Source organism: Pipistrellus kuhlii, unplaced genomic scaffold (genome assembly GCF_014108245.1).
Source record: "Pipistrellus kuhlii isolate mPipKuh1 unplaced genomic scaffold, mPipKuh1.p scaffold_m20_p_13, whole genome shotgun sequence".
In the NCBI taxonomy this organism is placed as follows: domain Eukaryota; kingdom Metazoa; phylum Chordata; class Mammalia; order Chiroptera; family Vespertilionidae; genus Pipistrellus; species Pipistrellus kuhlii.
Window position 1 is genome coordinate 38,677,107 of NW_023425438.1, and position 26,454 is coordinate 38,703,560.

Sequence of the window (26,454 nt, forward strand, 5' to 3'; positions counted from 1 at the left end):
GAGGAGGAGGGAGTGTGGGGATGAGGGCAACCCCAGGCCTCCGCCTGGGTGGTGCTCACTGAGAACACAGGCTGGAGGTGGGGCGATGGGTTCTGTTTGGGGGAGCTGAGTTGGAAGGGGCTGAGGCGCGGGAAGCTGGGCTGGGGGTTGGGGTGTGGTGAGCGTCCAGGTGGTGGCTGAAGCTGTGGTGTGTGTGAGAGCCCTGAGGGCTTGGTGTGTGTCTTGCCTTCCAGCCTAAAAGCAGTCCCCGGCCTGTGAGGGCCGTTGGGGGTGGGCGGGGAGGGGGGTGCTGGGGGCACTGACACACTGGCTCAGGTCCACGTTAGCTTCCAGGTCTCTGGTGTTTGTGGTGTGTCCCCTAGACGATAGCGTGTGTCTCAGATGACGACCAGAAATCACGTTGGTGCTGGTGAGGAGCGTGTTGGGTTCTTGTCCATGAGGAGGCGCTGGGGTGCGGGGCAGAGAGATCAGTGACAAGGCCTCCCTTGGGGAGCAAAGAGAGAGCAGACCCCGGGCTTCTCTGGGAGGAGACAGATGTGCAGGGCCCTGCCGGACGCCCGCAGACAGGCCCCAGATTGTCCCCACCGAGGGCTGAGCCTGGATCTGACGGATGAGGACGTGACCTTGGGGGCCCCTCGTTCCCCGGTGTTTGGGAGCGGCTGGTTCTGACCACAGGACGTGGTCCCTCTGCCCTCGCCGTGTGCGGAGGGGCCTGTCCCCGCCGCTGGGCCCAGGGGTTCCCCCCATCCTCACCCAGCACGCAGACACTGTTGGTCCTTCATAGATATTTTCATCGTTGGATTCAGTTATTTGGTCATTGTGTTTGACCAGACTAGCTTTTTAAAAAATACAAATTCTAATGTCGTCCCTTCTTCATGTATGAAATGAAAGTGACGAGAATAGCCCCTTTTGCCGAAACCGGTTTGGCTCAGTGGATAGAGTGTCAGTCTGACACTCTATCCACTGAGCCAAAGGTCCCAGGTTCGATTCCGGTCAAGGGCATGTACCTTGGTTATGGACACATTCCCAGTTGGGAGAGTGCAGGAAGCAGCTGGTCAATGTTTCTCTCTCATCGACTTTTCTAGCTCTCTATCTCTCTCCCTTCCTCTCTGTGGAAAATCAATAAAATATATATTTTTTAAAATGAGAGTAATCCCTTTCCAGGGCTGCTGTGAGGAATAAATTAGTACGTGAAGCGCTGGGACCGAGTCTGGCGCAGGGCATGTGCTCTGACAGCGTTCGGGGCCGTCGAGCCTGCCGAGTGCGATAGGCAGGAGAGAGAAGTAAAGGCACACGTAGCCTAAAGGGATCATGCACGATGCATCCGTCCGCATTGACGATCTAGCTCTGTGCGAGCCACTGACAGGAATGCAAACCCAGGGAAATAGCTCGCCGCCGAAGGGCCCGTGGCTTGTCTGAAGGGACGGGAAACGTGCCGCCGCCTGCTCAGCAGGTGTCCGCAGGGGCCAGGCCGGCCTGTGGCAGCAGCTGGACCGTGAGCGTCTGGAAGCACCGGGCGGGGTATCGTTATGGAGGGTGATGTTTTATTGAACAAAGTCTCCTTCAGCGTTGGGTCTTGCAAAATGCAGTGAACACAGATGGGGAGAGGCAAGAAGGGGGCCCCAGGCTGAGGAATGCAGGAGCACAGTCTGAGGACAGCAAGGGGCCAGCTATGGGATGTGAGAGCAGGGTCCCCAGGGCGGACCTGACCCCTCAGCGTTCCCCTGCACCCCTGGGACCAGACACCCCCACCCCACCCCCACCGCCAGCCCGCGGCAGCTTTGAAGCGAGTGAGCAGAGTGCAGGCTGTCAGCACCAGAGAATCCGGCGCTGGCCACACGGACAGCTGCTGCCCTGGCAGAGGAGGAGGACGAGGAGGACGGGGCGCAGGGCAGAGAGAGGGGGCGGAGATTCGAACCGCCCATCATCTGCAGGCGTGTCTTGATGCTGCACAGAATTAGGACCAACTTGACCAGCTGTGCTGTCAAATGTTAAACTATGGGAGAGTGTTCAGTGAACACAGCAGGCACAAATAGTATGTACATGATCACCTCACCTAAGTTAAAAAAAAAAAAAATAGAGAATAGCAATAATAATGAAACCTTGCTGTGTACTAGGAACGGTGCCACGTGCCTAACAGTCGCCAGCTCACTCACGGCTCCTAACACGTACTAGTGTATTCGGTGGGGACGGTTCGTACTGTAGTCCCATCTCCATGGCGATGGGTCATTTACCCAGGCCGGGAAGCTAGCGAATGGCGGAAGTGAGATTGGCACCCAGGCAACTGGCCTCTGACCCCGAGTCATACCGTGACTGAGATGGTTTAGCTGAGACATGAGTCCCCACTCACGGTGGCAGGAGGAAGGAAGAGGCCGGAGGAGAAGGGACCACGTGGTGACAGTTTCGGGAGGTGCTGAGGCTCGTGTCAGGGAAAGCCACCCTGCTTTCCAGCAACGTCTGGACAGGGCCTTCCGTCAGCCGGTTCTGGCAGAACTGTCTGTGAACGAGGGGAGTCATGTCAGGTGGAAACCATCTTCTGTTTCAGAAGCTCCCCCTCAGCAGGGACAGGTAGGAGGGTGCAGGCTGCATATGGATAAGTTCCGGTGTATTAGATCAGGAAGAAGTCCCACCGACGTGGCAGTGAAATGTAGAGGCGCCATGAAGTGCTCACAATGAGTGGTCGATAAGTACTATAGAAACAACTTTATAAAAGCATAGAGAGCCCTAGCCGGTTTGGCTCAGTGGATAGAGTATCCGCCTGTGGACTGAAGGGTTCCGGGTTCAATTCCGGTCAAGGGCACATGCCCGGGTTGCGGGCTTGATCCCCAATAGGGGGCCGTCAGGAGGCAGCCAGTCAATGATTCTCTCTCATCATTGATGTTTCTATCCTTCCCACACCCTTCCTCTCTGAAATCAATGAAAATATATCTTTAAAAAAAACCCATAAATAATAAAAGCATAAAGAGGTTTTATAGCATAGCAAAAGAAGTGTAGTGTTCAAGGTTTATGGTGATTTTTACCAAATAAGCAGTTTTGGCCAATAAGGTAACCAAACACCCAAACACTGAGAGCATAGTTTTCGCCTGGTATGGAGACCAGGGGTTTTGAATGGATGGATGGAATTCATATGGACTTGTTCTCTGAATCTGGCAATACTAGAATTAAAGGCACTCTTTGAAGCTTTAAAGAAATAAAAATAAAAGGTGGTGTGATACGTTCAGGTTTGGGGAAACAGCCCGTGTGGAAGACCTCCAGTGAATTACTGCCTCTGGGCACATGGAGACCCTGCCGACCACCCTTACCCATCCCGCAGGCACCGTCAGAGCCGGACAGTGAGCCGCAGAGGGCGTACCCACACGCGCAGCACGGGACTGCTGGCGAGGCCCTTGGTAGTTTGTTGTCAGAAATGGGGGAATTCACAAGGAGTGCCAGTTCAGGACGGGACGAGTCCAGAGGACATTGTAGTGGGAACAGCATCCTTTGAGATCATCTGCTTATCATCTTACAAATAAGGAAACAGGTCTGTGTAAACTTCTAAGTCGTGTCCTGCTCTCTCTGAGGCACAGCCCACAGGCAGCTGTAAACAGATGAGGAGACAGAGACAGGAGGGGTTGCCCGCCTAGAAATGCTGTATTTTTATCCGGTTGGTCATCCTGCCCCCCTAAAAAGTGGCCAAAGACCAATATAAGAAAAGCACCTCGTTTGCCTGGGCTGTGGAGGAGGTTTGGCCGAGGGAGGGATCTGGCCCTGCAGAGGTGGCGGACGGCAGAAGCCACCGGGTCACTTGGGTATGGACCACAGTTCTGAATGGCGGACACAGAGACTCGTTTGTTTACAACCACGCAAAATCCACTTCCTGTAGTTCTTGTGAGAATGTAACCTTACCCACTTGCGCTCAGTTTGAGATTAAAAAAAAAAAAAAAGGAACTTCATCGTTTAAAAAAATGCTTAAGGACTATAGGCTATTTGGACACGAGTATAAAGGTGGGGAATCTGAGGCTGGGTAGGAGGGAATCAGAAAGAACTTGCTGGAGGAGGTGATGTCTGAGTTTTAAAGGGAAAGTAGAAATGTACAAGATGAAGAGGGAGAAGGTAGCGTGTGCCAGGCACAGGGACGTGAAGATGTGGAGAAGAGAGAACATGGGGAAATGCAGGTCGTTCTGGTGTGACCGGTGTGTTGGATGAAAGACTGGGAGTGGCAGGGGAAGCAGGGGTGGCACCAGAGGCAGAGAAACCAGTTTGCAAGCTCAGGCGAAGCTCAGGCAAGAAATAATATGTGCCCGCACTAAGAAGGGCATCGGGGAGGAGCGGGAGGCGGGGGGTGGTGAGAGAAGGAATAAGAGAAAGAACGAAGTGGTTTGGTGGCCAGTGGGTTTGGGAGGGAGGAGGAAGCAGTCACAGGTGACTTCGGAGGCTCTAGGTGGGCTGGCTGGTGGGATGGTGGTGCCCATCACCGAGACGTGAAATGCGGGGAAGGGAGCCAGTTCGGACACTCAGCCGGTGAGATGCCTGGAGGCGTGTCCCTGGTTGGGTCTGTGAGTCGGTGGCTCTTGAACACACGGACGGTAGTTGGAGTTTCCATGAGGGACGTTTCCCCAGGATGAACGTGTCGGTGGGGAAGAGACCTGGGAGTGCAGGATGCTGACATTTCGGGGAGAGAAGGAAGCGGGGTGGTGTGGAAGAGAGGTGGGAAGGAAGTGAGAGAGGAGAGGTTAAAGGACCCGCAGATACATGGGAGGTAGAGAGTATTGGAGAAGCGTCAAGATCCAATGCTTGATTCTTCTTTGTCTTATGTTATTTATTATGTGGTCACTAGTCTTTGAAATTAACTCCCAGGTTCCTTAAAAATAGGGAGTGCCCTGGCCCGATGGCTCAGTTGGTTAGAGCGTCATGCCGTACACCAACAGGTTGTGGGTTCGATTTCCGGTCAGGGCACATACCTAGGTTGTGGATTTTGTCCCAGGTTGGGGTGCGAAGGGGAAGGCAACTCATTGATGTTCCTCTTTTCCTCACTCCTTTCCTCCCTCCCTCCTTTCCTCCCTCCCTCCCCCTTCCTCTTTTTTCAGAGAACTGTAAAAACATCCATGAGTGAGAATTAAAATTTAAAAAATAGGAACTGAATATTGTATTTCTAAAACATCTAGACTGGTGCTGAGCATATGGATACATTCTCCACATACTATTTTTTGGTTCACCGGTCAGCCTTATTCTACCTCCCTATTTAAACTACAGAGACATCAGATCAGTTTAGGCATGACCCCCTTACCTTTCATCCTTGCCATCAGAGCATGTGCCCATTGTTACAGAGGTATTTCCGTCTACTACCTGCAGACCTCGTGTGCTACCCAGGAACTCCCAGGCAGCTGACCTGAGATTTTAGAGGTCTGAATTTTAAAAGGAAGTTCAGCGGGCGCCCCTGATCCAGGGTAGGGCCCAGCCATCTGCCTTCCCTCCGTGTAGATGTGTGGCAGCCGGAAGGTGTCAGGCTGGCAGTCACCCACTGCCCTGGAAGCAGAAGAACCTTCGTGGTTACCTAAGCTTACTCTGTTTGGCTTGAAGGCCACTAACATTCCATCAGGAACCCGAGGCATTCTGTAGGATGGTTTGGACAAAGAAAACCTTTGTGTGACCTTGACACCTGAGTACTGTACGTCAGCTATCGGCTGCCTCTCTGGATCGGTGTCATAAAGAGAAGCAATGCCTCCGTCAGTGTCTGTGCCTGCAGGAGGGCCCCCCTGGAACATGTGGGTGCCCACGTCTCTGCGCAGAGAGAGGGGAGGGCGGGGAGTTTGTTTAGATGGGAAGGGCCCCCCTTTCTGTTGGGCAGGAAGGAGGAGGATTCCTCCCGTTCCGTACCTCTTGCTGATAGAGAAAAGGACAGACCGCGGAGCGTCCTTTCCGCTTTAACGAGTATAAAGGGAAGTGCCCGCGGCAAAGTGCACGTGGCCAGTTGGTCAAAGACGGGATTTTTCTTTCCCGAGCTCCACCCCAGAGCTTTCTGCTCTGTGTTTTATCGTAGAAGAGGCTTCACTCCTGCCCGTGCTGCGCAGCCTGAGACGTGAGACGGATTTTCTGTGGAGGGGGGTGGATCTGTTCTCTTGCTCTGTCACTTTGCCTCAGTGGAGAAGGAGGAACTATCATACCGGGGACCAAAAGGGAAAAGGGTGACTTCACAGCAAGCGAGCAGAATGTCCCTGCCCTGAAACTGGCTGGGGGGAAAACAAAACAAAAAAACAAAACAAGCGTAGAGGAGAAATTTCATCAACTGACATTTAGAAATGGCCCCGATGGTAAAACACGAACTTCAAGGGCTGTTTGCCGGTATAGGGTCCATCAGAATGAAAACAAAGGATGATGTGGGCTGTGCAGCTCGCAGGACTGAGAAGCACAATAGTGGAGGCTCCCAGGGGCCCCCAGCTCTGAGAGACAGGCCGGAGACCACTCATCGAGACTCCATGCTCTTCGGAAAGTCGGAGTTGCAGAAAAGCCCCCCTTTTCTCTTTGTCAGCTTCTGGGGGGATACGGTGTGGGTGAGGACGGTTGGCTGGAGAGGTGGGAAGCCGTGCCCTAGGAGCTAGCTCTGTGACCAAGGGCCAGCATATGCTCTCCAAGCAGACGCCACTGTGCAGAGAGAAGTACTCGCCGAGACACCCACTTTCTGCACTGCAGACCCCGGGGCTTTGTTGTAACTTGATGTCTTATCAGAAGGACCAGCTCCCTCCCAGGAAATAAACCACAATCCTCGCCTCAGGACAGGGTACAACCCAGCCCTCCACTCACACGTTTAGAGGTGTTGGCCCCAACACACAAGACGTAGAGATGAAATCTCCCAGCTTCGACCGCCCACAGCCAGTCCAATCTCCCCTCCCCACGCGGGCTGCTGCACTTCTGAACTAATCGTTGAAAACCTCTACAACCTCCAGTTCTCTGGCTTCACTTCTGAGGAGAATTTGATCAGTGTCCAGGTAGAGAGAAGTAAGGGGATGCTATTCATTCTATTTTTTGGCAAATGAGTCTAAACCAGTGGCTTTCAATGAGGGGCTGTTTTACTCACCCCCCTCCCGCCCGTATCCCCCCCCCACACACACACACAGCGTCCGAGAACATTTTCCGTTGGCCCAGCCGCCGTGGTATCACTGGCATCTAGTGCGCAGAGGCCAGGGATGTGGCTAAACCTTCAGCGACGCACAGCACAGCCCCTGCAGTAAGGAATCATCCAGTCCAAAACGTCCTTAGTGCCATCAGGAGAATTCCTGGAGACCAATTTCCTCCACGGAAAGACCAAGTAACAAGCAAACACACAGGATCCAACATGCAACCCGGTCACATTCTGAGGGCGAAGTAGAGGGATTTAATATTACATTCGTGAGAAAATTAGAAAATTCAAGAAGAGTTTCAACAACTTATTTTTACCTGCAAGGAAGTGGAATGACGCGTTCACAGTGAAGCCAGGCGTGAGAGATGAAGGGTGAGAATAACGTTACAGAGACTCGCAAGAGGAGCTGATTGGATTCCAGGGGGAGCGTGCCACCGCACAGCGCACTCGCAGCTGGATTAGAGGCTGCGAAAAGCAGTCAGAGAAACAGCAAATCGGCGGCGAGGCGGAGAGACAGGCTTGAAAGGCCACTCCGAACCGGGGAAAGAAGACAGAAACGGGTGTCTCTAGGGCGGAGGTAGGGGAGGGAGGCAGGAGGGAGGCCACGACAGACCCAGGCTGTGGGGATGTGGGGATCCCTCATCGGCTCCCCAGCCAAGAGCATGGAACGAACTGAAAAATGGCAAGAGTGAAAGATAGAATCAAAAACTTTTCTAAAAAAATTTTGGTCTGTGTGCTCCCACAGGGGGGATGCTGCTCAGCCAGAAGCTGGGCTCATGGCTGGCGAGTGCAGCGCGTGCACAGCAGTGCTGAGGGGCAGTGAGCAGGCTGGCGGGAAGGAGCGAGGGTCCCGGACGGTGAGAGGGCACAGGCTGGGTTGAGGGACTCCGCCCCCACAGTGCACGAATTTTGTATACCAGGCCTCTAGTATGTATATTTTTCTGTAGGATATATATATATATATGATGGACATTGTTCAGCGTTAGCAGGGACTGCCCGTTTTCCGAAGAGGTTATAACAGTGGAAGCTCCTCCCAGCCTTGCTCCCTGTACTTATCAGCAGGTGCTGGGAACAGTCTCTCTGCCGTTGGGGTGGGGAGCACAACCCCATCTCATGTGGCTTTATTTTACTTTCCCTGAGGATTGGTGAAGTCCAGCAGCTTTTCATTGTCCTCTTTTGTAGAGTCTCTGTTCCAGCCGTCTCTCTCTTCTGTGTTTCTAGCTTTTTCTTATTGCGTGGCAAGTCTCCTTTATTTTTTCTAGATGTGAGTTCTTTGTCGGATATGTGAATTACATTTATCAGAACACTGAGATTAAAAGTTTGACCTAAGCCAGGACCAGTTCGGCCTGTGGACTGAAAGGTCCCAGGTTCGATTCCGGTTAAGGGCATGTACAGTGGTTGCAGGCACATCCCCAGTAGGGGGTGTGCAAGAGGCAGCTGATCAATGATTCTCTCTCATCGATGTTTCTAACTCTCTACCCCTCTCTCTTCCTCTCTGTGAAAAATAAAAAATATATATATATTTAAAAAAAAAAAAAAGTTTGACCTAAGAGAGCTACACCCAATAAAATCGGTATGCACATGTAAAGCCCCCATAACAACATTTCCAAATATGCAGGAACTCAAATTTTCTGGAGATGAAAAGTAACCGATTGGGGTAGGTGTGGTATGAAGGGGCTGGCAGGGCAGACTAACTGTATTCAAACGTAAAGTCTAAGTTTAAACGAGGATATATCCGAATTGGGATAAATTTGTGAATGTATACTAGTTCCATCACTAGGCTTGCTTGGGTATAAGTCCGTTTTCCCCCCCGTAGAGCATCTTCTCTCTGGCACTGACATGAGGAGAAGACACTGCTTCTGCAGGAGCCCTCGGCTGCCTGTGAGCCGCTCAGAGGAAGAGAGGGGCTGGTTTGTTTGCTGGTGGGGGCTTTGTCTGCCCGTTGCGTTTTCACGGCCTTCCCCAGAGAAACCTGACCGCTCCGCTTCCAGGTTGGCTTGGTTTTGGATTTTCACACCTTTTTTTCCTAGCCACCGGGATGGAGTTGCCAAGATTTCGTTTGCACCTTCTTAAAAATATCCTTTCTCTGCCCTTAACTGTAAGTTTCTAGTTTTTCTGATTTGGGACGCAAGGTAGTCTCAGTCACCAGAAAAGCTACATGACCGTGTTCTAGTTCCAGTGTCAGGCCCTGGGTTCAGTCCGTTACTTCGGCTTTTCTCCAGACCACATGTGTCAAACACAAGGCCCGCGGGCCAAATCCGTACCGCCAGGCCTTGCAATGTAGCCCGCACCTCGCTGTCATCACTGCACTCCGCTGCGTTTCCATCACAATGACAGTTTATGACTGTTCAGTAAACCATTCGGCCCACGATTTAGGTTGGATTTTAGATTTTGGCCCCTTCTCTGATTGAGTTCGACACCCCTACTCCAGACAGTGGAACCTGGAATGGAGCCCAGCAGCTCTGGCTGTTCTTGTGTTCTGTTTTCTGCCTGCCATGTCCCATCCTGGTGCCTAGACAGAGCTCTCCAACACTAACATTCTTACACTCCCTTTCCCTATCTCTCCTCCGTCTCCTTCTCACCCTTCCCCCCCTCCTCAGGCATCCCCCATAAGTCTCTCTGTCTCGTGGTGCAAAATAGTGAATATTTGTAGTAAGTAATTTTTAATCCTTTAGTTGAACATATTCATTCATTCATTCGTGAAATACTTAAGCGCTGATATGTTGAACTGTTCGAGGCACCTTCCTTCACGTCGCATCTAATACTCAACAGTTCCATAGCGTAAAGGTCATTTAGCTGCTTTGAGGTTTATAGGGGTTGTAGTCACTTGACTGCAGTCACACACTTCACTTGGCAGAGTCTGGACAACAGCTACCTATTGAGTTCATATAAGGCACCAAATGCTGCCCGTAGACCTGTGAGGGGCGTGAGGATTCGAGAGGCCGCGGAGGGAAGTGGGCACTATTGCCCAGGTCTCGGTCTGCAAAAGCCACGCTCGTTCCACGGTTCCGTGTTAACAGCGAACGTGCCCCGTGATGCTTGCTTTGGTGTTTCTGTTCTGTGCCGAGGCTCTGGGAATCGGGGCAAACAAGCCCGAGAGGCCCACGAGGGTGTCACAGAAAAGGAGGCATGTATACGAGGCCCTAAGGGGTGAGTTTTCCAAGGAGAGAAATGAAGGACGGCACTGTGGTCCATGACACATGGGCATGTTGCCTGGCTGTGTGGAAGGAGCTTGGCGGGGAGGTGTACAGCGATGGCTCCACAAGGGCCCTTGGGTCTGTGGTCTGGAAGGTGGGTTCTGTCTTCTGTTGAGCATGGAGTCGTCAGTAGGAAGTGAGATGACCGGGTCTCTGTTTGGGCGAGTGTAAGGGGTGGTGTTGGGTAGGTTGAGGCAGGAGGAGTGAGACCAGTTAGGAGACCCCTGACAATAATTGAGGCAAGAGCCTGGCCTGGGACATTAGGGGGGCGACGGAGAGCCTCCGTCAGCGGAAGCCCTAACTATTAGGCTACTCCCATCAATTCACTGGGTAGCACATACCATTGCCAAGCTTGCTCTTATACTTGTTGCTAGTGTGGGTGATGGCATATACACCTTTATGCTTGCATTTGTGTACATAATATACTGATATATGTGTGATTGTACGGGTACTCTAACTAGCCCATTATACATACTACCAGAGGCCCAGTGCACAAATTTGTGCACAGGTGGGGTCCAGCCAGCCTGGCCTGTCAGGAGGAGACTGTGGGAGGTTGGCCGGTCAGCCCCTCCCCCAATTGATGTGGAGGGGGGATGATTGGGGGTGGAGCTGGTTGGGGGGAGGGGCTGTGGGCAGTGGGCCGGTGGGCTCCGCCCAGAATGGGGTGGGGGGCAATGGGGGCCACTGGCCTGGGGGAGGGGCCATGAGTGGTTAGCTAGCAACCCTACCCTTGATCAGGGTAGAGAGGTAATCAGGGGAGGGGCCAGCCAGGGCGAGGCACCTCTGGAGGTTAGTGCCGGCCCCACCCCGGATCAGGCCAGTTCCCTGGCTGCAGTGGGTGTCATAGTGACCGGCTCTTTTGGTGGCTTTTTATATATATATATAGAGATAGATAGATAGATAGATAGATAGATACTGAAACTTGTTTTCCCACTTAAACTATATAGAGGTCATTTTTTTTTATCTGGAACTGCCCAATTCCCTTTTGATAGCTGCTCAGTATTTTATTCTATGGATGCACCATAATGTATTTATAACACATAATTTAATTATGATGGACATTTAGATTTCTGGTATTGTGCCATTACAAATGATGCAGTGAGTATTCTTGTATGTGCATATTGTGCACGTGTGAAAATATAGCCAAGTTCCTAGAAATGAATTCTTAGAAGAATCTGACGTTCTCTGAAATTGCCGAGTTAAATGGATTGGGCAGTTGTACTTTAGTATATTGCTAAGTTACTTTCCACCCTGCCCGTTTTCCTAAACCCTCAACAACACATGGAGTTACCACTTTCATTTCCCTTTCAAGTACAATTTTTATCCTTTTTTTTTTCATTTTCCATTTGTGTTATTGGCCTTATTTCACTCTAGGAGCTCTTGATTTATTAAGGAAATTTGCCTTTTATGTGGTATAAGGTTAAGATATTTCTTCCCAGTATGATATTTGTCTATTGGCTTGACTTTTGGTAGTAATTACTATAAAATTTCCTTTAGTTAAATCTATCAGGGTTTTTTGTACATGCACACAGCTTCTAAATTTCATGTTAAACGTAGAGACGAGCTTATCACTTCCATGATTATTTTAAAAACTCTTCCATTGTTTTCCCCCAGAATTTGTATAGTTTAATTTTTTTAATTAAAAGTTTTCCACCATTTGTAATGTATTTTGGGATAAGGTATCAAACGCCTCCCCCCCTCCTCCATTGTCCCAACACCATGCATTTAAAAATTCTTACCCTCGCCCTAATCGGTATGGCTCTGTGGATAGAGTGTTGGCCTGTGGACTGAAGGGTCCCAGGTTCGATTTTAGTCAAGGGCATGTACCTTGTTTGTGGGCATATCTCCAGTAGGGGGTGTGCAGGTAGCAGCTGATTGATGCTTCTCTCTCATCGATGTTTCTAACTCTCTATCCCTCTCTCTTCCTCTCTGTAAAAAAAAAATCAATAAAATATATATTTTCAAAACAAATAAAAACTCTTACTCTGTTGACCTGAAATGCTGTAAGTTACCTTCTTACGTGTGGGTCTTATCTACCCAGCTGGAGGAGAGACTTTTTCAGGGCCCATTCGGTTTTTATCCTGTCTTGTTTCCCCCGTAATGTTCTGTATAGAATAGGTGTGACAGTATTTGTTTTACATTTTAAAAAACTGTGAATTCCATAGTCCGTATAGGAAAGAACACAACACATTGGTGCACGGTGTAATTAACGTTTATAAAATGAACATCTGTTACCACCACCTAGCCTAGACCAAGCAGTGGGCCGTTTCCAGCTTCCCAGGCGCCCCCTGGAGGCTCTTCCCGTCACATCCCTGTCCCACCCGCAGAGGGAACCTCTCTGTTGACTTGGGACAGCGACTTCCTTGTTTTTCTTTGTCTTGAGGTTCAACTACATGAAAGTGCCTTTTTGCCCCCCCCTTAGGTAAAAAAAAAAATCATTGAATATCTGCAATTTTGTGTGTCAGCCTGGAAATTTGACCACCTCTGGGTCTCTCAACAGCCTAGCGCAGTTGAGCCCGGTTTTGCGTGTTATTCAGCGTCATCTTCCTGTGTTTGCCCTTGCTGTGTGTGCTGCTTCCACTCGCTGTGGTGCAGTGTTCAGTCCAGGGCTGCAGGGAGTCGGTTCCCATTGCTGGGGGCGGGCCCTCGATGGCTCTGCTGCTTTTCACTTATCCGCCCCCCTGCTGCTGGGCTAGGGGCCACGTCCAGGTGTGACTGCTGCAGTGAATGTCGCTGTGGAAACCCTCGTACACGTGTGGGTGCACATGGCCAAGATCTCCCCTGGGACCTGGTCAACAGGTTAGGGCCCCCTGCGTTGTCTTTTTGTTTTTTTTTTTAACTTCTTACTTTAACATAATTTTACTTTTTTTAAAATATATATCTTATTGATTTCAGAGAGGAAGGGAGAGGGAGAGATAGAAACATCAATGATAAAAGAGAATCATTGAGCGGCTGCCTCCTGCATGCCCCCCAACTGGGGATTGAGCCTGTAACCCGGGCATGTGAACTTGGTCGGAATCTAACCTTGGACCCTTCAGTCTGCAGGCCAATGCTCTATCCACTGAGTCAAACTGACTAGGGCCAATTTTATGTTTCTAGAAGAGTTACAGGGTTGGTACCGAGAGTTCCTGTATCTCCTTTATCCAGCTTCTCCTCATATAAATGTCTAACATAATTGTGGTATATTTTTAAAACTCAGTTTTTCCACTTCATGTGTCTCTTCTGTTCTAGGACCCCAGTGCAGGATAGATTGCCGTTAGTCGCAGGTCTCCTTAGACATGAAACAAACTTTCCAGCTGTAGAACAGTATTTGTAGGAAGTTCTTTTTGTTTTTAGTCTTAAAATATCCAGTCAAAATACTACTTTTCTGAGTTACATCATCTCTTGGGTCTTGTTTCTTTCACTTAGATAAGTTTATTTTAAAATTCATCCATGTTGTTGTACAAATCAATGGTTTCTTCATTTTAAAAAATGTTAGTGAACTTTACATGAAATTAATCATTTTCAGGTAAGCAATTCAGTGGTATTTCATGCATTCACAATATTGTACATCCACTACCTGTCTAGTTCCAAAATATTTTCATCACCTCAAGATAAAAACCCATTGCCGAAGCTGGTTTGGCTCAGTGGATAGAGCATCGGCCTGCAGACTGAAAGGTCCCAGGTTCGATTCCAGTCAAGGGCAGGTACATTGGTTGTGGGCACATCCCCTGTAGGGAGTGTTCAGGAGGCAGCTGATCGATGTTTCTCTCTGATTGACGTTGCTAGTTCTCTGTCCCTCTTCCTTTCTCTTTGTGGAAAAGATCAATAAAATATATTTTTAAAATTAAAAAATAAAAACCCATTAAATGAAGCACTTAACTTTCAACTTCTTCCTCCTCCCAGCCTCTGGCAACCATCAAAATGCTTCCTGTTTCTGTGGGTTTACCTGTTCATATGAATGGAATGAAAAAATATGTGATCTTTCGCCGCTGGCTAGCATAATGTTTTTGGCTGCCTCCTGTATGCTCCCTATTGGTATCGAACCTGCAACCTGGGCATGTGCCCTTGACTAGAATCGAACCCGGGACTCCTCAGTCTGCAGGCCGACACTGTATCCACTGAGCCAAACTGGTTAGGGCTCCAACGCCTGTTCATCACCCTAAACAGAAACCCCACTGCATTAAGTTATAACTCTTCTTTCCCCCCTCCTCTCAGCCCCGGGTAATCTCTTAATTTTTATCTCAATGAATTTGCCTATTCTAGATATGTCATATACCAGTAAGTGTACCATGCAATATTTTCCCTCTTGTGTCTCTGGCTTGTTTCACTTGGCATAATGTTTTCAAGGTTCATCTATGTTGTAGCAAGCGCCAGACTTTATTCCTTTTTTGGGGGGATCTAGAGGCCCAGTGCACAAAATTTCGTGCAAGAGTAGCCTTCCTTCGCCCGGCTGCTGGCACCGGCTTCCCTCGCAGGGGGAGGCCTCACTCACCCGCCATAGCTCACAGTCTGTGGCTCGGGCCTCCCTCTGTGGGGCGGTCATGGGGCCCCTGTCCAATATTGTCGCACCTGCCTTGGCTGGCCTGGCCCCAGTGGGAGTCAAAGTGTGGTCCCGGATGAAGTCCGGATGGTCGTTCTGCTGTTCGGTCCTTAGGTCGATTTGCATGTAACGCTTTTATTAGTACGTAGGATAATACTGTATGGCTAGACTACATTTGTTCACCTGTTGGTGTACACTTGTGTTATTTTCACGTCTGGCTCTTGTGAATAATGCTGCTGTGAATGTGGGCATACAGGTACTGTTGGGTCCTTGGTGCAAGTCCCTGTGGGTAGATACCTAGACTGGAATGGTTGGCAGACCCCTGGTCTAGAATATGTAGGATGATAAACTAAATCCCAACATGGTTCTATACTTTTAAATGTTTGCCAATTTGACCTGTATGTAATGGTATGTTGTTGTGATTTCAATTTGGATTTCCTGGTTTCTCATGGGGTTGAACACATTGTCACATGTTTATAAGCCATTTTAACGCCCTGTTTTATAATGTGCCCATTAATTTTCCCATTCGTGGTTTGTCTTAACAAGTGAATGTTGATGAATTGGTGTCTCCAATGAACGTTTCCTCTGCTGTTTCTGCAGAACAAATAGTGGAGAAAGATGAAGGTCCGTATTACACTCACCTGGGATCTGGCCCCACGGTGGCCTCCATCCGGGAGCTCATGGAGGAGCGGTAAGTGATGCACAGGTGTCCGAGGAGAAGGGGGCAAGTTGTGAATAGAGTGTGGGTTTTTAAGCACCTCTCATTTCCACGCCTTGGATAACAAGGAATACTGATATTCAGACTGTGGAAGGTTGAATATGGGCTTCTTACCCCTACTTTCTTAAAATACACTTTTATTGATTTTAGAGAGGAAGGGAGAGGAAGAGAGAGATTGAAACATCAGTGATGATAGAGAGTCATTGATTGGCTGCCTCCTGCACATCCCTCTACTGAGATCGAGACCAGGCATGTGTCCTTGACCGGAATCGAACCCGAGCCCCTTCAGTCTGCAGGCGGCCGCTCTATCCACTGAGCCACACCAGCTAGGGCTCTCGCCTCTATTACTTCTGGGTTTCTTTCTATCTATAGGTCTGCCCTTTATCAGTCCTCCTCTCCCTTTTCCTTTCTCTCTTTCTTGAAATATAGTTTATTGAGGAAATGTGGTGGAACGGCTCTATGTCCTGTAGAGTTTTCCACGGTCTGGATTTTGCTGCTAGCTTCCCCTGGTATCATTTAGCATGGTCTCCAGCCCTCCGTGCTATAAATTGGTAGTTAGAGCTAAAGGCTTGGTCAGAATCTGATTGTATTTTCTTTCTTTAAAAAAAAAACTACTTTATAGATTGCATTTTGTAGCTTAGCTAGGAGGTGTGTACTGTCCCATCTTTGGCCAGTGGTTGCCTCCTGAGTCCTTCCTATATGATCCTGGGTGTCTTGAATAGCTTTCTTGATTTCTCATATGACGTGTGTTTTGGGCTCACACTGTGTGTTTATCTAAGAAACCCTGCTTCCTCTTATTGTGGGGTAAGAGGACTTAAAAAACAGGCTCTGGGTGCTGGGCAGGATCATTTCATTGCCCTTGGGGTCCTCATTGTTTCTGGACCTTCTCAGTAGAAAGAGCGAAGATGTGTGTGTGTAGGTTTTTCACTTTTGTCATCGTTTAGTGATTCAGTGCATCATGAATGTATATTGACACTTCCAATTCAAACTCAAGCCTGTAGGGTTTTTACTTAGTAACTGTCTTCTGTTTTTTTGTTTTTTTTTAAGCAGTTTGTATGGATAGAGGCTTTAAAATCTGGGTAGGTGTCCACAGCAGGTGTTAAACGCGCCAAGTCCCAGTATATGGAGAGGTGAAATAGCTCAGGGATTGACAGCAGTGGACACGGGAGCTAGACTGGCCCTGCTGCTTACTGCCAAGTCACTTAGATTCTCTCTGGCCCTTTTTCCTTATCTGCAAGGAGGAGATGCTGACAGGAGTGCACACGCTATGGAGTGTTGTGAGGGTAAACAGGATCGATTGCAGGTAAAACACTTAATGTTTATTAGCAAGCACTGCATCGAGTGTCGCCCTCCTACACACGTACTGACTGTAGCTTTTAATAACAAGCTTTAGTATTTCTAGAGTAAAGGCAAAGATTATGTAGATATAAACATGTTTATTCATACATACCGTATTTTTTGGACCATAAGACGCACTTTTTTCCCCCCAGAAGTGGGGGGGAAAAGTCCCTGCGTCTTATGGTCCAAATATAGCCTACACATATACTTTAAAAAAAAAGTTTTTTTACTTGCCCGGCTCTATGTGGTCTCTGTGTGCTTGCCCGGCTCTAAAATGGTTCTAAATGCTGCTGTTTACTTTACAGGGTTGATTACATGTGTTTATGACTGTGATGTTGGGTTTTAACGCACATAAAATATTTTAGGACACTATTTGCTTCAGAATCTTTTTTTCTTCATTTCCCTTCTCTAAAAACTGGTGTGTCTTATGGTCCGGAGCGTCTTATAGTCCGAAAAATACGGTATGTGGAGGGCAAGGGGCGGAGGCTGAGTGGTTTGCTCATTTCCCCAAATTTGGGACCAAATTTTGTCTAACCAGGGAAGCCACATGAATCCTGTCTTTAATATAGAAGGAAACATGATTTTGAACTAACTCAGAGCATCCCTGAAGGAGGAAAAGGTAAGATGGATGGAGGACAGTGATCTTTTCTCATCACTCTTCCTTATCCTCTACCGTCTGGAAACATAGAATTCTAAGTAGCCCATCAGAGCCCACGCTGGTTTGGTTCAGTGGATAGAGCATCAGCCTGTGGTCTGAAGGGGCCCGGGTTCGATTCCGGTCAGGCCATATGCCCGGGTTGTAGGCTGACTCCCCAGTAGGGAGCATGCAGGAGGTAGCTGATCAGTGATTCTCTCTCATCATTGATGTTTCTATCTCTCCCTCTCCCTTCCTCTTTGAAATCAATAAAAGAAATATATATGTATTTTTAAAGAGACAAAGTAGCCCATCAGAAAAGCAGGTGACTAGAGACCCAATCTCTAACTTCAAGCCTAATAGAAAGGGCACCTCTGGGTCCATGAGATTTAAAACAGGGTGTGTGGTGTACACGCATGCCTGCATGTGTCCACACATGTGTGTTGCAGTTTGAAGGTTGGGAGGGGCATCGTCTTGGCCGTTGACTTTTGTAATCCTCACACCAACGTTTGCAGGTTGAGGGCTGTCGGGGAGTCCAATGTACAAGTTTGGCTCTGGCTGTGTGGCTCAGTTGGTGGGGCATCGTCCCACACACCAAGAGGTTACTGGTTCAATTCCTGGTCAGAGCACATGCCCACGAGCAGGCTCCACCTCTGGTAGAGTGCCATGCAGGAGGCAGTGATCAATGTTTCGCTCACACATTGATGTTCCTCTCTCTCTCTTTCTCCCTCTCCCTTCCTCTCACTCAGAATTGTTTTTTTTAAATCTTTAACACAGCAACAAAATATGCATGTTTGATCTGGGGCAGTTTTGGGATGTGTGTTTCTTGGTTGCAAATATGTGAGATTTATAGATAGCTGTCTGAATAACTTTTAGTTATAGAAGACTGTGTTTTTGAAACAAGGATTAAGAGATAGTGATAAAGTTGAGATTTTTCTCTTTTCTCCCTCTCCCTCTCCCTCCCCGCTCCCCACCCTATCACTACTTTAAAAATAGCCACACATAGATTCTTCAGAAGTTGATTGAAGGGAGGGATTCCTCTCAAGACCAGGAATGCCTATGGTTTTCCTCAGTAACTGGTTTATTTTTATCTTGGGGACCTTGTAAATCATGCAACAGATTGCATGCGCTTCTTTATGTTGGCTGCTTGCAAGCTGGAGCCCAATTTGTGTGCCCTGGTGCACCCCCATGGGGGCCTGTTCAGGTTCGCTCCTGAGTCCTTCTGACGGCACCCTAAGGAGACCTCATTAGCTTCCCTTCCTGAGTTTCTCGTGGGATGAAAAGTTCCAGGCTCATCTCAGAAATACACACGAGACCCCACAGTTTGCATCCTGTGTGCCAACATCGTGTCTGTCTGTCCCACCGTTACTGATTCCATCACCTCGTGTAAACATCTCTCTCAAGTTCCTTTTGGGACAAGAAGGGGAGTGAGCAGTTGATGAGAATAACCAGGCTGGGGGTCCAGTTTGTGAATGGTTCAGGCTGTCTCTCTCCCTAGCCCTCCCCCTCTCTCTGCAGGGCCACGCCATTGCCTGCAGGGCCACGCTCCTGCCAGGAGTTAGCCAAAGGCAGGACGGGCAGCAAACTGGAATCAGAGACCTGGTTGCTTTTAGCTTACCTGGTAAAGATTTGGAGAAAAGAGGGGGAGTCGAAAGGGAATCCTAAAATATTATCCCAGTTTATTATGCATTCCATACCTCCTGACTCCTCAGCCCCTCACGGTCGCTGATGACTGGAATCAGTCCTTCAGACCCGAATCTGGAGCGGCGTGCTGCACACAGCCACGTGGCGGCGGCTGGACGGGGACCCTCCGCAGCCCAGGGGCACTAAACGTCCGTTCTAGGAGTGAAGAGCCAGGCCTGTCCCTCCCAGCGCTGGGGAGGGAGCAGGTCTCCCCCCGTGTGACAGGGGGAGCCCTGAAGAAGGACCCCTTCAGACCCGTGGCTCTCACCCTGGAGTGTGCGTCCGTCTCCTTCGGGCTTGTGAAAGCACAGATTTTGGGACCTCGGCCCCGGGTCTCGAACTTCATGGTCTGGGTGGGACCTGCATTTGTCCCAGAGTTCCAGGTGGTGCCGGTCCTGGCACCAGCCTTTAAGAGCCGCTGGCTAGGATGGTCAGGTTACCCTCGGGAATAAGGTTTCCGTGCAGCCTCTTCCTGCAGACTTAGTTTAGGGCCTGGGAATTCGTCTGTATTTCTATTTTTTTAAATATATGTTATTTATTTATTTATTTATTTTTTACAGAGAGGAAGTGAGAGAGATGAGAGTTAGAAACATCGATGAGAGAGAAACATCGATCAGCTGCCTCCTGCAAACCCCCTACTGGGAATGTGCCCGCAACCAAGGTACATGCCCTTGATCGAACCTGGGACCCTTCAGTCTGCAGGCTGACGCTCTACCCACTGAACCAAACCAGTTAGGGCTCACCTGTATTTCTAAAAGGGCCTCTTCATGATAGGCCAGAGAGTCAGACGTTCAAAAAAAAAAAAAAGAAAATTGCATCTGGACTTGGTGGGTTGTCTTTAAACGCTGAGATGGTTCTGGTTTTTCTGAAAATGTCCAGCTCCTCATCCCGTGCTTGGCCCTTCTGTTGGCCCTGGGATCAGGGCCCGGCAGGAAGCGCCCTCGCAGGGGTGGGACGGTGGGGAGGCCGCGCCAGTGTCCTCAGCTCACCCTCCCGCGGGGAGCCGGGTCTCCTTCCTGTCGGCCGTCCTGTGAGAGCAGCGTGGTGGCCTGCGGCGGCTCTTCCCACAGCGACCCCAGCACACACCCCGAGCGCCCAGCGCCTGCCCTCCCAGCACACGCCCAGCTCCCAGCACACACCCCGGGCGCCCAGCGCCTGCCCTCCCAGCACACGCCCAGCTCCCAGCACACACCCCGAGCGCCCAGCGCCTCCCCTCCCAGCACACGCCCCGAGCGCCCAGCGCCTGCCCTCCCAGCACACACCCCGGGCGCCCAGCGCTGCCCTCCCAGCACACGCCCCGGGCGCCCAGCGCCTGCCCTCCCAGCACACGCCCCTGGCACCTAGTGTCTGCCCTCCCAGCACACACCCCGGGCGCCCAGCGCCTGCCCTCCCAGCACACGCCCCTGGCACCTAGTGTCTGCCATCGCCAGCCGCTTCCTGGTGAACTTGTTTGGTTCAAAGTTTTCCGGGACCCAAACAAAAGCAGCCCTCTCTGGTCTTGTCCTCCTGAGCCAGGCCACACTGTGCGCGCGCCCCAGAGTGCTGTCAGCGAGCACGGGGCTCACACAGCCTTTGCATTTTAACGTGGTAGGTGTCAGACACACTTCTCCCTGCTTCCGGAGACTTTGCACAAAAGAGAGAACTCGGAGAAACCTCAGATCAGGTTTTAAAGCCGCTCATTCTCTTTTCCAATGACAAAAATAAAACATGTCTATAAAAGGCCTTTTTAAAAAAAAGTTTAGCCAAAACCGGTTTGGCTCAGTGGATAGAGCGTCGGCCTGCGGACTGAAAGGTCCCAGGTTCGATTCTGGTCAAGGGCATGTACCTTGGCTGCGGGCACATCCCCTGTGGGGGTGGGGGGGGTGCAGGAGGCAGCTGGTCGATGTTTCTCATCAATATTTCTAGCTCTCTATCCCTCTCCCTTCCTCTATGTGGAAAATTAATAAAGTATATATTTAAAAATAAATAAATAAAAATAGCCGAAACCGGTTTGGCTCAGTGGATAGAGCGTCGGTCTGCGGACTGACAGGTCCCAGGTTCGATTCCGGTCAAGGGCATGAACATTGGTTGCGGGCACATCCCCAGTGGGGAGTGTGCAGCTGGTCGATCTTCCTCTCTCATTGATGTTTCTAACTCTCTATCCCTCTCCCTTCCTCTCTGTGGAAAATTAATAAAATATATATATTTTTAAAAAATAATAAAAAATAAAGTTTAGAGTGAATAACACTCTCTAGCTATTTGCCTTCCCGGAAGAAATGGAAAAGAAATGTTTACCTTTCAATGTTTCCTAAGCATTTACAAAGCTATGCATATGGATATAAAGAAATTTTGAACCCAATGAGGTCAGTCACCCTATCCCCACAGTTTGCAACTGCTCCCCCCCTTAGTTTCTTCCTTGCTGTCCATGTAATTCCGTTGAGTCCTTTTAGATGGCTACTCGGCTTCCCATTGTGTGGAAATGTATTTGCTGAGCCAGGCCTACACTGGACACTTAAGCTGTTTCTGATTGTTCGTTGTTGATGCAGCAATGAATATCTCGTGCCTCAATCTCGGTGCATTTGCACATTTATTTCTGAGGTGGAGATATCTAGATGTGCTGAGTAAGTAAGATAGAGCATATGTGTATCTGCATTTGTATGCTAACAGTATGTATAACTGCCATAGCCATGATAACATTCCCTTCGATGAAATAGTACATTAAAACGATACCCTGTGACCAAATTGCATTCACTAGAGCCGTGGTGGGCAATCCGCGGCTCGAGAGCCACATGCGGCTCTCTGGCCCCTTGAGTGTGGCTCTTCCACAAAATACCACAGCCTGGGCGAGTCTCTTTTTTTTTTTTTTTTTTTTCTTTTCTTTTTTTTAATATATTTTTATTGATTTTTTAAAGAGGGGAAGGGAGAGGGATAGAGAGTTAGAAACATCGATGAAAGATCATTGATCAGCTGCCTCTTGCACACCCCCACTGGGGATGTGCTCGCAACCAAGGTACATGCCCTTGACCGGAATTGAACCTGAGACCTTTCAGTCCACAGACTGACGCTCTATCCACTGAGCCAAGCTGGTTTCGGCTCGGCGAGTCTGTTTTGAAGAAGTGGCATTAGAAGTTTAAGTTTAAAAAATTTGGCTCTCAGAAGAAATGTCAGTCGTTGTCCTGTTGGTATTTGGCTCTGCGGACTGATGAGTTTGCCGACCTCTGCCCCAGAGCAATCCAAGGACAGTTTGATAGTTTGATTTAGGAAGTCTGTTCAAAGAGCACCCATGCTAATTGACCAAAGGAGGAAAGCCATTCCGTCATCTCCCCCCTCAGGTGCTAGAAACGTATTTGATGAAGTAATCAATTCTTTTTTTTTTTTTTTTGAAACATTTTTAAAAATGTGATTACGTTTATTGAGGGTGACCTGGGTTCATAAAGGTAATCAATTCTTTTTTTTAAAATATATTTTATTGATATTTTATAGAGAGGAAGAGAGAGGGATACAGAGTTAGAAACATCGATGACAGAGAATCATCGATCAGCTGCCTCTTGCACACCCCCTACTGGGGATGCGCCTGCAACCAAGGTGCATGCCTCTGTCTGGAATCGAACTCAGGACGTTTCAGTCCACAGGCCGACGCTCTATCCACTGAGCCAAACCAGTTTCAGCTAGGTAATCAATTCTTGATTTAGAATCCTTAGAAAAGAAGACCCTTTCAAAGGAGGGGAGTCTTTGTGTCTGTCCCAGAGGCAGCGGGCTGTGTGCTCAGCGATGAATGGTTTAGTCTCCGGTAAAGTCGGGAAATAAGCAGAGATGCCTGCTGGCACTCAGTACAGAGGCAGGAGACTGACATAGAGGCATAAAGAGTGGAAAGCAGGAGGTGGCAAGCGACCACTACTTACAGGCAATATGACCCTGTACCTGAAACGAAAAAGCTATTAACAATCAGATGATTCTAGCTGAAACCGGTTTGGCTCAGTGGACAGAGCGTCGGCCTGTGGACTGAAGGGTCCTGGGCTCGATTCTGGTCAAGGGCATGTACCCTGGTTGCGGGCACATCCTCAGTAGGAGCTGTGCAAGAGGCAGGTGATAGGTGATTCTAACTCTCAATCCCTCTCTCTTCCTCTCTGTAAAAAAATCAATAAAATATATATTTTTTAAAATCAGACATCCGGGAAGATGGCTGCTCACACTGTTAAGAACAATCCGTGTGTATTGGACTCTCCTGGTGCCGGGGACTGGGCAGCACGTCCAGCAATGCACCTCATGTGCCTCCCTCCCGTGACCGTGTCCCGAGCCGAGCAGGAGGAAGTCACTTTGCCTCCCCTTTGCAGATGGGGAAGCCGAGGCTTAGAGAAGTCCCGTCCTTTGGCCACGGCTCCTCTGGCAGGAACGTAGCTGGGCTGCCCCTCAGGCCCAGTCTGTCGGGCCTACAAGAAATGCGCTGTAAGCAGCATTTCCCCCCGGGGAGGTGTGTGGCCTGGAGCAGGTCAGCTCAGCTCCGGGGCCTGTCTGCATCCCCTCTGAAGGTGCTTTGGTTAAGTAGGCAGTATCCGGACTCACGCGTGTGTGCCCGTGTGCAGGGCGGCCAGGCGTGTGGACTGTCCGGAGGCGTCTCGGAGCCAGGGTGTCCTTGTTGCTTCTCCCGCCTCCGTGGTCCACATCATGTTGAACTGTCGGGGGGTGGGGGTTTGAAGGAGCATGGGAAGGGTCTCCCGGTTATTTTCTTTGGCTTGTTGACTTTATAAATAGCGCCTGGGGTGGCTGGGCTCACAGGGCTGGACACCGAGGCCTGCGCGTGGCCTTGGGCTTGGCCCCATTCCTGGAGGCTCGGAGGCCATCGTCGGGGCATCCTGCTGGTCTTCGCCCAGACAGAGCTGGGCCGTGACGGGCCAGCGGCCCTGGGAGCCTGGGGGTGGCCACTCTGTCCCCAGAGGCTCTGAGCAGAGTCGGCGTTGACACTTGCTCTCCCTTCTCCGTGGTCCCTGCAGGAACAGGCACCCGCGGAGGCGCTCCTCGCTGGGGTCGCTCTCCCCCGGTGCCTCTGAGCTGTGGTGTCTGCCGCCCCCTGCAGGTACGGAGAGAAGGGGAAAGCCATCCGGATCGAGAAGGTCATCTACACCGGGAAGGAGGGCAAGAGCTCGCGCGGCTGCCCCATCGCCAAGTGGGTGAGTGTGGTGGCCGCGGCCGTGCCTGCTCTCCGGGCCAGGGTGTGGGAGAGGCCACCCCGGCCGCGGGCCAGCACCGCGGAGCTGGCGCCTGGCGCTCGCTGAGGGTCCCGTCTCCCCGCCTCCGCTCTCCGTCCTCTCTTTGTTCACATGCCGGCCCTGGCACCCGGCTGGCCTCCGAACCGCTCTAGCCATTGTACGGCTCATCCCGCCCCCTTGTTCCGGGCTGCAGAGAGGAGAGGGGGAGCCGAGATGGCGTCTTCCCCAAGTCCGGCCCCGCTGTGGCCGACTCTGACTCCTCTGCCCCCGCTGTGTGCCCGGAGCTCCTGGTGTCCTGTCCCATGCCTGGAGTGGGCTGGCGAGGCGGGGGCGGGGCGGGGCGGGGCGGGGGCGGGGGCAGGGGCGGGGGCGGGGGGCAGGGGCGGGGCGGGGGCAGGGGCCGGGGTGGGGGCGGGGCGGGGGTGGGGGCAGGGGCAGGGGCGGGGGCGGGGCGGGGGCAGGGGCGGGGGCAGGGGCCGGGGTGGGGGCACGGCAGAGGGTGTTTCTGCCTTTGGCTGTCCCAAGCGAAGCTGCTCGGACCACGAGGCTATACGTACCTGCCCGCGGCCCTGCTCTCACTTCCTGGGCGTCTTCCTGGGGGTGGGATTGACTGGTTCTGTGGGAATTGTCTGTTTAGCTTTTTGAGGAACTGCCAAAACTTTTCCACGGCACCACGGTCCTTGTTTTTTAAACCAGAAACATACAGACACACAGCATTTCCTCTGCAAGTGTTTTAGGACGACAAAATTCTCAATATACACCGAGTGGCCAGATTATTATGCTCTCTGAATGCATAGTAACCTGACCACTCGTGTGTGTGTGTATTTTAGAGGCCCGGTACATGAATTCGTGCATGGGCGGGGTTTGGCCAGCCTGGCCAGGGAGAGGGGACATGGGTGGTTGGCTGCCCTGCCTGCTGGTGGAACTCCTGGTCGAGGGGACAACTTGCATATTAGCCTTTTATTATATTGGATATACACTGAGTGGCCAGATCATCATGCGTTCAGAGATCATAATAATCCGGCCACTCGGTGTATTTTGCCTTACGATGCTATCTCTGTATTCCTGCGCCTCTATAAGTAATGAATAACTTAGCTTTTGTAATAATCATTGTTACCATAACGACCTCAGCCTCTGGGGGGGTGGCACCCGGTCTGCGGCAGAGGGAGGGGGCGTGGCCCGCGTGGGTAACGCCCGCCCCGCCCGCAGGTGATCCGCAGGCACACGCTGGAGGAGAAGCTGCTGTGCCTGGTGCGGCACCGGGCGGGCCACCACTGCCAGAACGCCGTGATCGTCATCCTCATCCTGGCCTGGGAGGGCATCCCCCGCAGCCTGGGCGACACCCTGTACCAGGAGCTCACCGACACCCTCCGGAAGTACGGGAACCCCACCAGCCGGAGATGCGGCCTCAACGACGAGTAGGTGGCGGCCGGCGGCCGGGCGGGACGTGGGGGAGCCTCTGCCGCGCAGGGCCTGTCTGCCCGCAGGGCCTGTCTGCCCGCAGGGTTAGGCCTGGGAGGTGGGGGGGGTCCCGGCCTGGGCTCCGGTCATGGCCGGGGAGGGCCTGTCTGACCCGCGGGTTAGGCCTGGGGGCGGGGCGGGGTCCCAGCCTGGGATCCGGTCAGGGCCGGGGAGGGCCTGTCTGTCCCGCGGGTTAGGCCTGGGGGGTGGGGGGTCCCAGCCTGGGCTCCGGTCAGGGCCGGGGAGGGCCTGTCTGTCCCGCGGGTTAGGCCTGGGGGGCGGGGGGGGGGGTCCCAGCCTGGGCTCCGGTCAGGGCCGGGGAGGGCCTGTCCCGCAGGGTTAGGGCTGGGGGGGGGAGGGGGGTTCCCAGCCTGGGCTCCGGTCAGGGCCGGGGAGGGCCTGTAGGCGTGGCTCAGCTTTGCTGTCGTGCCCAGATCAACTCTGAGGGTCACAAGAAGAGTGTATAATAAGGTGGCCAGATTTCCAAAAATCAGGACTTTTTAAAACACCGCAGGATGCGGGACAAATTGTTAAAAATTGAGACTGTCCCGCCAAAAGCGGGACGTTTGGTCACCTTAGTGTATAAGTGCCCCACTAATATACATCCATCGAATTCACA

The 26,454-nt window shown here is 51.0% G+C and overlaps 1 protein-coding gene across 5 annotated transcripts in view; it reads left to right on the top strand.

Moving 5' to 3' along the window:
* TET3 (tet methylcytosine dioxygenase 3) overlaps nucleotides 1-26,454 on the top strand; it is a 91,124-nt gene that overhangs the window by 53,178 nt on the left and 11,492 nt on the right. For all 5 annotated transcript variants that reach the window (XM_045580923.1, XM_045580924.1, XM_045580925.1 and 2 more), the window contains 3 exons: nucleotides 15,416-15,506; nucleotides 24,242-24,335; nucleotides 25,584-25,792. In XM_045580923.1, the coding sequence (XP_045436879.1) occupies nucleotides 15,416-15,506; nucleotides 24,242-24,335; nucleotides 25,584-25,792 (394 nt within the window). The remainder of the gene's footprint in view (nucleotides 1-15,415; nucleotides 15,507-24,241; nucleotides 24,336-25,583; nucleotides 25,793-26,454) is intronic.